This window comes from Mytilus edulis, chromosome 9 (assembly GCF_963676685.1).
Source record: "Mytilus edulis chromosome 9, xbMytEdul2.2, whole genome shotgun sequence".
NCBI lineage: Eukaryota > Metazoa > Mollusca > Bivalvia > Mytilida > Mytilidae > Mytilus > Mytilus edulis.
Genome location: NC_092352.1, coordinates 13,955,773 through 13,971,058, shown reverse-complemented (window position 1 = coordinate 13,971,058; position 15,286 = coordinate 13,955,773). Strand labels below are relative to the sequence as shown.

At 28.9% G+C, this 15,286-nt stretch overlaps 1 protein-coding gene across 2 annotated transcripts; it reads right to left on the bottom strand.

Moving 5' to 3' along the window:
* Nucleotides 1-1,522: 1,522 nt before the first annotated feature.
* On the bottom strand, nucleotides 1,523-15,029 carry LOC139487667 (group XIIA secretory phospholipase A2-like). 2 transcript variants are annotated; one of them, XM_071272623.1, is made up of 5 exons: nucleotides 14,768-15,029; nucleotides 8,346-8,413; nucleotides 7,463-7,628; nucleotides 6,559-6,582; nucleotides 1,523-5,725 (listed from the first exon to the last, which is right to left on the bottom strand). In XM_071272623.1, the coding sequence occupies exons 1-5, from the start codon at nucleotides 14,964-14,966 to the stop codon at nucleotides 5,376-5,378; spliced, it is 807 nt and encodes a 268-aa protein (XP_071128724.1). In that variant the 5' UTR covers nucleotides 14,967-15,029; the 3' UTR covers nucleotides 1,523-5,375. The 2 variants fall into 2 exon arrangements, with proteins under 2 accessions (XP_071128724.1, XP_071128725.1); XM_071272624.1 differs by lacking the exon at nucleotides 6,559-6,582 and having other exon boundaries at nucleotides 14,768-15,027.
* Nucleotides 15,030-15,286: the final 257 nt, after the last annotated feature.

The window sequence follows — 15,286 nt, the reverse complement described above, 5'->3', positions numbered from 1 at the left end:
GTTCCAAAATTTAGAGTATAACTAAAGTCACACAAGCCTTCTATCATTTAGTATGATTCTAATTTAGTTTTATGCTTTTATCAAATTCAATCTCAATAAATGTCTGATTGGTTGTTATGAAAAAAATTCTATTGTTAAATCAAACACTAAAGAGTTTTCGAAATATTTCAGAAAAGAGGCCATTAAACAGTTTCAATAGCTGAAGAACACTCTTCTCATACAGCATGCAGTAAATTTGAAAAAAAAATGTTCAGATGGATGCATTTTCAAAAATGAAGACTGTTTTTCTTCTTTTTGGCGATAATTTTCTTTTATTCCCTTCTTTAATACGATGTTGTATTTTTCACAACGGGTTGGCTATGTCCGTATCTGTTGTGGCTTTTGGATTAATTTCAATTAACGTAATTTATATGGTTAATTATGAAGACAGGGATTTCGTTACCATAATTTTATCAAAACCTTTACTAAATTATTTCGTAGATACAAACTATTGGCTCTACAGAGTGTCGATACAAGTATTTTGGCATTTCACAAGGTCACGTTTATCTCTGACTTTTTATGACGTTTTACACTCATTTCATTGGATGTGTACTGATTAATAATTAAGTCATGATTTTTTTTATAAGTTGTTTATGGCTTTCAACTAGCTGTCAGTAACACCGAGTACACTCAAATCTAAACTAAGTGTCTTTTGATTGTTAGAATGATCAAGTACCCGTCCACGTCCACTCTGTGTTTTTGTATGATGAATGTCTATGTGTACCCTTCTGATAAGTTTATGCTTTTTCAACTGATTTGTGTAGTTTGTTCTTATGTAGTGCTGTTACACAACTGTCCCAGTTTAGGGGAGGGTTGGTGCCTTAAACTAAGTTTAATCCCGCCATACTCTGTATGTGGCTGTCAAAAGTCAGAGTCTGTTATTCACAGGTTGATGTGTGTCAGTGTTACATATTTGTCTTTGGTTCAATATTATACGGCTGTTAGTTTTCTGTTTTGAATTGTTTAACATTTGTCATTTCGTGGACTTTTATAGCAGACTATTTATATGGGCTTTGCTCATTGTTGAAGGTTTACGGTCACCTATAGTTGTTAATATCTGTGTCGTTTTGGTCTCTTGTGGACAGTTGTCTCATTGGCTATCATACCACATCTTCTTTTTTATATTTCCATAAAAAAGGGTAAATTTAGGAGCTAATGTTCCCCCTGTAAAGGAAACTAAATAAAAGGTGTCTCACACAACTCACTCATGCATAGCTTTCATTCGTTGTGCCTGTTTGGCTACATGTTTGGCTCTTTTCATTATTTCAGCTCATCAATGTCTGTATTAGGCTTTGGATTTTCAAATATTTTTGCCCCAATTATCAATAATGAGACATTGCATGTAGAAAAGTGCAACTGGTGAAGAAAACACTTAAAAAATGGAATATAGGATAACCAATGGTTACATTTTTTAAGCAAAACCATCCAGGTGAAAGAGAAAAATATGTTAATAATAATAAAAATCTCAATGAAAAGTCTTTCCTTCTGTTTTGAATATTTATTCCAAAAATATATTCAAATAAAACTTTAATAAACTATTTATCAATTGCATAGTACAATGTGAGTTACAAAAAACTATCTACTTTTAAACAGCATGAACACTTTTATAAACATAACATTATAGTTTAAATACAAGATCACAAGTAGCTGAAAACTAATAGTATTTACATTATGAAATGTTTTAACATTGTGAATTAACTAATTAACCCAGTTATTTTATTTCGTACATGTTTAAGACTATAAATTGACAACTATATATCAATATCTAGAACTATACAGTATTGGATTTTCGCATTACAGATTTAATTTACTACTTTCTTACTACATAAAACTCTCTATCTTGAAATTACAATTTGTTGCTCAAAATAATATGTAAATAAAGGGCTTTTTTGAGTTGTGACATAATACAACTGCCACAAATCAAATCAATTTAATTGATTTGATACAGTTGTATCAAGTCATATGCTTCTTTTGAATCCACATCTTTATTTAAAAGGAACAATTTAAACTCATTAATTTTTAGGGGGCGAAAAAGGAGCCAAATGAAGAAAAAAAACGAAAATTTCAAATCTGATTAGAATATTTAGGCTTGGATTTCACAAGATGTTGGAAGAAAAACGTGCATCACAATATGACTGCAAATATTCAAAATTTCTTGGGTTCTCGACCCCTTATTGCAAATAGATAACTTAATCTAAAGCATACAGTAAGATACAATGAAGACTTCAAAGAAAAAACACCTACAAATCAAACCCATGTTGTTGTGATAGAAATATATATTTTCTTGTATTTACTAAATAAGGTTCTCCTAATGCAAATATCCTCTATATCCACTCTCTATTAATTTACTTTAATATATTCCTACACTATAGTATTATAGATTAAAATATATCTCAAAACTTGTAGTGTATGCTTATCATTTTTTAATTTGATAAGCCTTTATATTTGAGACAGTATATTATTTCATCACATTTCATTTAGGTTAAGTAGACTTTCAGATGTGTACTATTTTTTTAAGAATAGGAAAAAAAACAGATAATATATTTAATAAGGGATTTATAGAGTTCTCATCAAAATCAAACACGACATTTTTAATGGCAAGATGTTTATCACATTAAGGGTAATCTGGATTTCATTAGAAATTTTGTAGTATGTTCATGAATACTGTTAGGAAATTTTAGGAGGACAGGTCAACAAATAAAATAGATATTGCATGGAAATCAAAATATTCACCTACATCAGACCAATATCATAAATTGAAGTATAATGTTTTTCTAATATAAAAACAAAAAATATATAATCCATAAACAAACTTGTATTTTTACACATATTTCCATATTTTCAAAAGTATTAATTTTCTGTTATTTTTTTGTTCATAACCTCATACTACCTTTATGTAGTTGTAAATTGTAGAAAAAATCTTTTAATAGCTAGTACAGTTGGAAAATAAGTCTGCCAATGTGGTGTTTTTCTAAAATATCTCTTTAAATATTATACTAAAGAACTTGGTACATCTTAGACCAATGACATACAGATAAAACATTAACCAATATGATTCAGTCTGGCCATTTAAACCAGGATCCAGTCTGGATGGTTTGGGGACAAATTATATATATCTGGTGATTTACTTTTTATTGTAGTAGGGAAAGATCTTCAACCAGGACATCATCAGAATCACACTTTAATCAACCATGATATAAGAAGACATACATTTATTTATTGGTTCACTTTTACGTTTCATAGGTAATGAAACTGTTAGTAAAGAAGGGAAGTAGTAAAGAGAGCCCAGTCATCAGCAACCCACACCATATCATAACAAATACAGATCAATGAATAAATGGCTGAGGATTTAAAGTAAGTGAAAAAGACAGACTGTATCTAACCTGTTTATGAAATTGAACACATACCGAAAATATTAAAATATCAATAATAACGTGAGATCAGGATATATACTGTATGATTATCAGTAAGAAATAAATGAAATAACTGCAAGATCCTGAAAGTGAATTATCAGTAAGAAATAAATGAAATAACTACTAGATCCTAAAGTGATTGTGGAGAACAAGAAGCCATTGATTATTTCCTTCTTAATTGTAAAGAATTGAAGAAACCTCACACATACTAATACACAGACTACTATTACATTACTTTACAGGATTTATAAGCTTTAAGGAATGTTTACACATAAGTACTGCATCTTCTTGTTAATCCATTCAGGAAACTTACTCTTTTCAAATATTTTACAGCAGTAAGGGTATATGTACCAATATAGAATTTTAACATAGATAAGTTTTCAGAAACTTATGTGGGAGATCCAACAAATATATGGCATGCATAATGAATCAAGTGATTGAATCAAAACTGTATGCTTAAACTACAGGATTCGTTTGTAAATATTCTAAATCTAATTTATTTTGTATGATGGACACTTTAAAATTGATTAAGGTTAACATAGGTTAACATAAATTACTAAACATTAAACTCAAAGTTGGCTTTCTTAATAAAAAAAACCCCCAAAAAACAGGTAGTCAAAAACTTAAGCAATATCACCTTTATAAAGAAAAACCAGTTTTGAAGAAAAACCTTAAATTTTGTTTCAAAACCATCAAATTGACTTCTCTAACTGTAAACATATTAAATATTTTCATCATTTTTTTGTTTTGCTAAGGTAAAGATATATTTCCATTAATAATTAAATGTATCTTGAACTAAAGACAAAAAAAAGAGCTCCCAAAGCCATGCAATAATAAAAGTAAAAGTAAAGATGTGTCTGTGTGAAATATTTAACTATGGTTTTTTAAATACTTTTTTATGTTTACAATATAAAATTTAAGCAGTAAAGAAATAAAGCAAAAGAAAAATAATAATGAAAAACAATGATAAATATTACATTAGATATAAACCGCAACACATAATACAAATTTACCAAAAAATATACCCATCAATGAAAAAAAAATTGTAATATACCAGATACAACACATGAAAAAATAGGTGTTAAACATACACCAATACCGAAATAGATCAATAAACAATAACTTGTCAAAAACAATACACCAAAGAAATATCAATGCATGTACGTAAAATCTTTATTTTTGACAAGTGTAATGCTTAATTAATCTTTGAATATTTTTTTTTTTTTCAATTTGCCTACCACACATGATTCATTATATACCTGTAAAAATAAAAATATATTCTATATGCAAATATGTTTATACAAAACCGTAACAATAAACTATATAGCAACCCTATTGTGTATCAATGTAAAAATTCTCAAAGGCATTCATACTGAATAACTTTTGATCAGGATATCACAGAAAGCAAAATTGTTTTCAATCATATAAAAATACTGTGCATATACAAAACTATTAAACTAACATCAAATATCAAAACATACATATATTACATACATGTTAAGTTTAACATTTTACAGAAAAATTATGCTTACACCAGCAGTATAAAGATTATCACATAAAAAAGTTTCTTATTCCATAAGACGAAAAACCTTTTATATCAAATATTTAAATAATTGGAGACAAAATAATAAATGCAATATAGAAAGTCTTCAGCAGGTATTTTACACAAAATTATGTTGCAGGTTTTTTAAAAGTTGTTGAATGCAATCATTATGTGAAATATTCAAATAACTTTACATTCGAGAAAAAGAACAACATTCGCTTAAAAAACATAAATCATTCTTACATACATGTTTTTCTATTGTCTATATGGATTTCAGTTCAAGGAATATTGCAAGCCATTGATAACAGAATGTTCTGTAACAATACTGAGGACGGAATAAGATATTAACTTAACAAATGAGGACATATTTTAACAAAACATTATAAATCCCCACTCTCTCTGCTGGTTTTTGGTTTTACTTTCTCTTGTTTTTTATCAGATTTTTTATCAGAAGATTTCTGTTCTGATTTTTTATTTGTATTAGAATTCTTCTCTCGTTCAGATACTTTAGATTTTTCAATGTTATCTGCCTTCTTTTGTTGTTTTGTTGTTTTATCATTAGGTTTCTTGTCAACTTTAGGAATTTTAGTACCAGATTTATTCTCTGCAGCTTTATGGTCCAGTGACAACTTGTCATTGCAGAGACAGGCATTCTTCTGAGCCTTTTTATATGGTGAACAACCCAAAGCTAGTGTTCCTCTGTACATTATTTCTGCTGTAGCTTCACATCCTACAATAATCACATATATCAATATTAGCCTTGCTCAAATGATTCATAATAATTTAAATTCAGAAATTATTACGATGTTTTTATTATTATAAAAAATGCGACAGGGTTGTAATTGCAATAATTCAATCTTGCATTTTGAAATTCTTTATATGATTTAAGTAAGGTGTTTCTAAATATTGAAAAAATAAAAATTGCATTTTAGTCTAAAATGAAAAAAGGCAATAATTAATGCACGCAATAATTTCTGAATTTACAGTAATTCATTAATGTTTTTGGTTGTTAAATTGCAACAAGGTAAACAACTTTATAATCTGTTCATCAATGAAGACATTCAAACTTGTAATTAAATATTTAAAAAATCTAATAATCACTATGCGAATAAAACAGTAAGATAATCAGTACATGGAAAGTTATTTCAAACAATAATTAGAAACTATAATAAAATTAAAGCATTTTTAAATGTTTATTTATGAGCCTTTAACAAATTGATTTCAATCACTTTTTTTATTTATAGTAGGAAAAACATTTGTGAGCAAAATGAGAGCAAAAAGAATAGGGATGTTAAATAGGTTAGGAAAAGGACACCAAGGAAAAGTATGATTTGGATGGATTAAAAAACGTAGTCAAAGGGCAATAACTCAAATAAATAAAGATATTAACCTCCATAAACAAAATCTGATTTTTTTTATCAGTTGCACAATGATAGGTGGTCATAAAGGTAAGAGGGAAAGAATAGGTTCCAGCCCTAGTTAAGGAGAAAGTAAGAATCAGAACCACTCTTAACATAGTAAAGTTGATTTTTTAGGCACTATATTATGACATATACCACATACCTTTTCCAAACATAAATTTTGGCACTTGGAAATCAAAAACAGGAAATACAATTAGTCAATTCTCCTAACTCCCAAAGTATATACATGTATGCCTTTATATAAGACAATTTTCACAATTACAATAAAAACCTACTACGTTTGAACTATGCTACTCGAAGATAGATAGTGTCACTATAAAATTCTCTTTTTATTTTTGCGATATTTTCATTACTACATCAAGTTAATTTCACAAAGAATTAAAACTTTAATATAAATTTTAAAATCATATTATTCATATCCAGCATTTTCTAAAACAGCAATCATCATGATCATGAATCTCAATTTTGTTTCCTATTTTTCAAGAAAATATAAAGATAAGGAAATGTGGTACGATTGCCAATGAGATAACTATCTACCAGAAAACAAAAGGGCGAGGTTGAAAGCAACAATAATCTTATTTTATTCAATTATTTATTTAATATGGTTGAAGAGTAGCAGACAAAATCAAAAATTCAGTTTAAGAAATAGTATATCAGAACACAATTGTATGTTAATTTGTCTAAGTTTAGCAATAAGAATTAGCTTACAAAAACATTTTTGGAAATTGTATTGAGCAAATCACTAGTGTATCACAAAGTAAATAGTTATCTACATGTATTATATAAATAAAATTATTTCTATGCTTTCACAAAATATCCACAAAAATTGTGCTTGATTTTTATGTTAAAACAACACTTATGTTTAATACAAAAAAATATTATATCACACATGAACAGGTCCATTAAAAATAATTGTAAAGATAATTAAATAAAAAACTTTTCTAATCTTCAGTATTAATGGGAAATAAGAATTTAGGAACAACTATGCAAGTGATAATATACAATAGTATCAACACTAAATGTAAAAATTTAAGTAAGACTCTAACCTTCAGCTTCTTCTTTATTTAAATCATCTCCAAGTTTACCACACATGACCAGCAAACATTGTCTGAAGTCCTTATCACATGTCTCTTTATCAGTATTACATGTGTCGTAACATTTGTCATGTATATCACAACAGTCTGTCATCTGTGGAAGGTTTCCTGTATCAAACTATAATATAAAAAGAGAACAACTTCCTTACTGTCAATAGGCTAGATGCTACATATGTAGCATCAAAGTTCACAATTTACAAGAAATAGCCTTGTGCTACATTTATAGCAATGTTCATAGTTTCATGAATAAGATTTTGAATTTGCCTTGTGCTTCATCTAAAGCAACATTGCATTTGTACATCTACATGTAGTTACGTTCATAAGTTACATAACTTTGCCTTGTGTACATGTGTAATAACATTTCATGATTTGTAATGTTGCAAGAATTTGCCAAATTTTACCTTGTGCTACATTTGTAGTAAAATTTGTAATTTGTTCACAAGTTACATAAATTTTCCTTGTGCTACACATGTAGTAATATATACATGTATTCTTTATTACATGTACTTCCATGGGAGAAAGTTAAAATAAAACAAGTTAAATCACTTTAATTAGCCTAGTTCTCCACTTTTATTAATGTTTATCAAGTTTATGAGTCTTAAAACATTGGTTTTATGCATCTAATTAATGAAAGAGCAGTAATTTGCCAGGGTTAGAACAAACATTTGGTGTAACAATTTAAAACTGCTTGTCTATTCTTATAAGTTTCTTTGTCAAGAGTCATATTATTATGTAGATGACGGCCAAGTTTTTGAAAAGAAATAGATTAATTGATGTAAAGAATCTCAATCTACCTAAAGTTAAGCAGTTACAACATTTTGTTATCTCCCCTTACCTCAATTCCAAACGATCCACAACCATTTGATGTTGGTGTATGGTCAGGGTGGGGTATGGCTTTAATTCCTGAAATCAAATGAAAAACTGCTAAACATTTACATTTTTGTAAGAAGTAAAATTGTCCTTTTCATATATGTTTAATAATATAATACATACTGATAGTACATTTGAAACATGAATATGAGCATTTGTCAGAAAGAGAAACATACTCTTGGTTAAAAGAGGAAGATTACAGAAGTTAATTTTGCATTTCAAATGCAAGTCAGGGTATTGAAAATCATTCATACACTTAAACATATCTTCTGTTAAAACTATTTAGTTAATAGATGTCAGTTTAAAAGACATATATACATATCAGATTTTGTTGTTCTGTGATATACAGGGTACATGTACCGTTATCTTCCACATTACACATCTCTTGATATCGATTGAGACCTGTATCTTTTTAAAGAAGTAATATCAATTAATATTAAATTTTATTTAAATCCGGACAAAAATTTTCCCCTTTTTTTCTTTTTTATTTTGAACATAGTTCTTTATGCATTACTTAGGCAGCATTGCACAATTCAATCATTGTTTTGCACTTTTTAAAATGTTTAAAATTACTGTTCCTGTAAATAATCAAATAATGATCCCCTGGAGTAGTGACAATTATTAGTGTAGAATACATGTACATGTATTGTAAAACATGATTCCAGAACCTGCTCTTTGAGATTCCTTTCATAATGATATAGCATTATTTAAACAAGTCAGACTCACCATCAGCCTTGAATTAATTATGTTAAAGCATGTCAGATCATTTCAGGGTTAAATCATTTATATACATGTATTCTACAAGGCAGCATTAAAGTATTATGTTCCATTTAGTCAATAATTCTTTAATCAATCTACATGCATGTATATTCACTTCTGGTTTTATTTTGGTTATGATTTTTTTAATATTTTGTATTTTTTTATATGAACATATGTATGTATCAACAAAAAAAATAATGTTTATGTCTTAACAGCTAAACAGTACACATTTGTTTTCTCTACACCAGGGTCTACAAAGTATTACAAAATCCATATGGGTGCGGAAACCTTTTCAAGACTGGGAAATACAACCCAAAATGGGTAACATTGAGCAAAAGGCTTTTTTATTTTATTATTTTCATGCTTATTTGTACACAGATTGGTAAAGGCATAATATAGTTTCACAGTATTTAAATATTGCTAAATAATAATACTCTGTCTTGACATGTTTGTCACTAATTAAAAAGTACATTTAATACGTACATTTAGATTTACTTATAACACTGTATTGTCTAAATTATAATATTTATTCTTTTTATCTCTACAATTGTAGGTGACAAACTCCTTAGGGTGTTTATTTAACAGCATTACTGTATAGAATACAATTCTCTAAGTCTTATAAAAAATGTTTTTTCTAAAAACTTTAATTGACAAATCTGTGCAATAATCTAAATAATGTACTTCTTAATTAGTGACACACATGTCAGAACAAAGTATACAGGAATTGTGTAAATGCTTAAACATTTTTAAATATCAAAGACAAATTTTTAAATAGTATAAGAATACATTCACCAAATATAAACTTGTATTTTTCACTTGAAATCAGCTTAGGTCCTGTTTCTATAAAAAAATATAGAACTTTATCTTTTTTGGTATATGTATTTCTTCACCAAATACTTGACAAAAGCATAAGTGACACTTCAGATATATGACAGAAATAATGATTAAAATTTATCAAATGATCAGAGTGGTCATAATAATGAGGACTTAGCCATGTAACCATATCATTTTGTCAAACAATTCAATCAACACCTTTATTAATTAGTCCTTTGTTGTCGATAGCGATAAAATGCAATCAGCGGTTTATTGATTTTTTGTCCAAATCTGAATGAGGTTAAGGTGAATTCCGAGTATTGTCTTATCCGGTTAAGTCCGAGAATCTCGAAAAAAGTAAATAAACAAGATGGAGGAAAATAAATCGTTATGTATATTTCTTTCGCCAAATTCTTTCGCAAATGACGATTTTTTATCGCCACAATTATTATTTTTTCGCAAATTGCGAAAATGGCGACCGCCAGCGGAAACCCTGACTTAGGCTAACAATATGTTTTCTTTTAAAATGGCTCACTTGTGAATATTCCTATGACATACATTGTACATGTAATTAATTACTACAATTTCTTCACAATGAATATGGACCATAATTTGCTATTGGGCTCCGTTTCCTATAACTATAGAAAAGTGATAAAATGTGAATTACTGTAAGAAAAGTTGCAACTACATCTAAAGATGCCATTATTTTTATCAACATACAAGTGTATGCTACTCTTCCCTAGAATTTTTTTTAAAATATACGAATTTCAAAGATTCTACAACCGTATTTTTGTGTCGTTTCTCGCGTTACTTTTTGCATCCGAAGAGCATAACGCTGACTGATTTATAGATAATCGTCACCGGCAAATTCGTAACTTTTGCTTTCAAATAACAAAGAACATCGACCAATAAGAATAGTGAGAAGAAAATGCCGAGAACTATAAGTATTTATGTAGCAGATGTAAGAACAGTGGCGTGATTTTTGTGTCCGATTTCGTAACGCAATTTTTAGATGATGTAATCTGCTTTGTTGTAATAGAATTCTTAAAAACAATATGCAAATATGAACTCTCGCGAGATGTTCAAACAGGCAAATCCGAGATGATTTACATTCTTGTTTTGATCTTCGTAATAATTAAGTAAGAAAATGACGTTGTCGTTATGCGTTACATTTCACACGAAACAGAAGTCCAGTTATTTATTAAAATTGTTTTTGTCCTTAAGTTCTAATCATTTCCGGTCATAGGTGAAACATGTGACTAACATGTGATAACGCCATTACGGCCGGATGTATGAAATACTAGGTCTAAACATTGTTTTTGTTTCTAACGGGATGTTAGCAAACATAATCTGTAGACTTGTTTCGTCTTGTTTAAAACAGGAAAATACAATTGTCAAAGATATTGCGCCGGTGGTCTGTTATTTTTCCTATGTGCATAATGTTACATACGATGCTGTGTGAAAATAAATGCCCAATGACTTGACAAAATCGATTTCATATTTGACAGACGTTAGAACACACTTCGTTTCCCGATAATGACATGAAGAGTCCTTGGAAAAATCAATCGAAATTACGTCTCTTATCATTGTACCAATGCTCGTTGGATTGATTTAACTTCAGCAGTAAATAATATGAGGCAGGCATTACCTGTAAATGGGGACGAAGTCTGTATGAATTATTTTTTTGTAACTCAATTATTTGTCAAAAAAAAGACACGGAAATACAGTAACGTTTCCGATTTTGGTTCTGTTGTTAGGGATCAGGGATTTTAGTTGTGACGTTATTTAAATTATGACGTCATATGCAATGTAAACAAGAAACGCTATCATTAGGTAACGTTTTTTCATATCAAGGAATTATTAAAAATGAAATAAGTATTGCGCGTTCCTTCTTTTATATTAGATTGATAAATATATATTTTACTCAAAGTTTCATACAAACGAGACCGGAAAACGGAAGTATATTGTACATTTCTGCGCAGGTCCGGGATTTCAAAACATGACATAAAAAAAATTGAACGATTTTGAGTTCATTAGTACAATGAAAAATTCAGGAAATTTTCCCGAATTTTTTTTTTTATTGAATTTTCTACTGTTATTGGGGACTTCGTCCCCATATTACTGGATATTTTAGGTGAATAAATATAATTTAATAAAAAATACATGTTAATATACCGTTACACTAGGAATGTACAAAGTTGACATCTTTGTCACAGTTTTTAATTAATATTTTTTTATTCATGTTCTGCAAACACTTATCAGAAACGCAATAAACTTGTCAAAGGAGAAGTAAACTTTTACCATGCATGACTTGAAAGGAAGTACTTTGTTGATTTTAGCCCACTAAAGTAGGTTAAAATGTTGAAACCATGTAGATGGTGTACAGGTCACAAGTATCACATTGTGCCTATTTTAAAGATTTTAATTCCAAGTTAAAAGTTTTTTTCTTTACTGGATTTAAAGAATGTTACATTGCCAATGATTTGGAATAAATTGTATATAACTGGAATATCAAAACCAAATATAAATACATTTTTTTGGCTTAAACATCAAGATGCAACGATTATGGTATCCTGTATCAATGAAGAAAATATGGAAAATTCTAAATAAATTGTACTAATTGTTTTCAAAACAAACACATATTTAGGAGTTTTATAATACTGTTACATTTAAGATGGATTTTAAGAAAAAGTATACAGTTCAGATTATTTTAAGCAGATTTTGCAATAAAATAAAACTAAAAAAATGCTTTCGGTTTCTTACGGTTTCCTGTCAGGTTTAAAAAAAAACTTTAATATAACATTGAAAATAGATTTTAAATATTAACATGAAGCAAGTAACACTAGTAATGGTGTTTATTTATGCCTTTTGAATTATATTGTGCAAAATAAAGAAAATAAAGATTGGTTTCCTGTTTGGTTTCATGTCACGTAAACGGTGAATCAAAATGTATTAATTTTTTCTCGAAAAACTCAATTGTTCCATTCATACTATTCTAACACCAACACAACCCACAAAATAAAAGTTAAAATTTTAGAACTTATCAAAAAGGATACAAAAAGAAACCAAAGGCCGAATACCAAATTATGGTCCATATTTACAATTAAATTATTTTCCTATTTTTTCTTTACATCAATTAATTTTCCCTCTCAGGCCAAATAAAAAAGTATGTGTGGTTCCAGTTACATCTGAAAAAAGTTAGGGATTTTTTTTTATTTTATGTTTTTTTTTTACATTGAGTCTATGAGAACAACATTCTGACTTCAACAGTGCTCAATGAAAAAATGACAATAAAATCTTTAGGGTAGGCTATTTTTAAGCCGAAAAAGTAGGGACGGTAGGGTTACTGGAACCACACATATATTTTTATTTGGCATCATATGACAAAAAAACAAGGTCAGAACTACTATGAATCAACTTGAAAAATTTGTAAAACTTGTATGTTTTCTGCCTATATATCATGTAATATTATATATTATGTATTATCATATACTTTGATGAAATAACATATGATTTTTACTGTAAGGTTATTTGCATTAAATTTAGGTAAATTCCATATTTATCGAATTGGTGCTTAGCGGCCTGATATAAAAAGTTTATCACATGCTTTGACTTTTATCACATGCCTTTCTGTAACGTTATCACATGCCTTTCCGTAACATTATGACATGGCATTCCAGTGATACACCTCAAATGTATGTTTTCAGTAAAAACTTTACGAAATAGGATAAAAAACAATTATTTGGATATAGGGAAGTATAAGGTGAACAATGAAAAAAAAATAACAAACAAACAAATGATAAAATAAATGCATTTGCCAAAAAAATCATCATTATTACAATAGTTACTTTAAAAATGTTGGTATTTCAAACAGAGTTCATGATGTACATCGCTGAATTATTTTTTCTTCTTCTTCCATATATGAATATATCATACTGTTGTTTTTTTATTCCGTTGATGCATATGATAGATAGATTTCATATGATTGAATGTACTACATTTGGGGTTCCGACTTATCAATATTTTAATGTTTTATTTTGTTTCATTGTTGAAGTATATGATAAAGTATATCATGTAATGTTTATATATCATGTAATATTTTTTGTAAATAGAAGTATTAAAGAAAATGAAGATTTTAGGTTTGTTTATCCTTTAAAAAGTATTCTCAATGATATGGTTATCTGTATCAAATGTGTATATAATAAGCAATAATTTTATGAAACATTAGTGTTTCTTTACTACTTTGAGTAAAAATTAGCTTAAAAAATCATATTGTACAGTACTGCCCAACTTGGGAAAACCCAGCTGGTCCAGCCTGGGAAAACCTTCCCACCTTGGATTTCCCCCAGTTAATACTTTACCAACCCTGCATATTCATGGCAACTGCAGCAATTTTTCTAAAAAAAGGAGTAGCCCAAGTCTGATTACCTATAAGTTACAAGGCTATGAATACTTGATGTTTTCAGGGCTTCTATTGTTATATGTATAACCGACTTTAAATAAATCTTTTATGCTTTATGCTTTAACTCTATCTTTTTTTTAAACTCAATTCTTAAGTTCGCAGTCATCTGCCACAGACCAACGCCCTCCAGCGTGACCATAGTGTTTCGGGTAACTTCTTCTTCTTTCGTTAATATACCAACACGCTGATGCTGTGTTATCAAGTGCAGGTGCTGTACAAGTTGTAATCAACAAAACCGAAAAAAATAAAATAAATAAATACAAGTTTAAAATTGTGGTTGGTGCATGATTCAAACAAGGATGATCTTTACAGCATCACCATTGCGTCTTAAATATATAAATTGAATACAGTACCGTTTCTACATTTGTATTTGCATTCGATTGTTTTTCCTTCAGCTAAATCAGCCAATCCGTCTATTGCCTCGCCGAACGAGGTCATGAGGTCTTCCAGTCCTTCTGTAAGTCCTCCACCTAAAGCCTGCTTCAAAGCGTCTTCTTCATAACAGTAACAAGAAGAGCAGAGAAGCAACACAGTCAATATTTGTGCGTACATGTTGAGAGAATTGATTACGACTTTCTGGTTATTTGTCGGATTTGTTTACCTTTCTAATCATTGACGATTTCAAAGTTTGCATATTTTTTTCTCGTTATCAAAAACGCCAAAATGACTCTGATTCATAATCAAACGTTATCAATTTTAATTGGCTACTGTATGCTGCAACTAAAAACCTAAAAGTTAAGAAAACTAAACAAGAGAGAACGACAGTAAATTCAGGAACAAATATATTTATATACTGTTCCCTGGAAAAGCATGAGACTACTATAACACATGTGTTATAGTTAGACACTATACGTATATTGTTTTATACTGAA

Excerpts from the sequence above, each read along its gene's own strand:
- LOC139487667 (XM_071272623.1), bottom strand. The coding sequence starts at position 14,966 with ATGTACGCACAAATATTGACTGTGTTGCTTCTCTGCTCTTCTTGTTAC. Across the intron at positions 8,414-14,767 it reads CAAATACAAATGTAGAAACG|GAATTAAAGCCATACCCCAC; the intron begins GTACTGTATTCA and ends ATTTGATTTCAG. Across the intron at positions 7,629-8,345 it reads GTGGATCGTTTGGAATTGAG|TTTGATACAGGAAACCTTCC; the intron begins GTAAGGGGAGAT and ends TTTATATTATAG.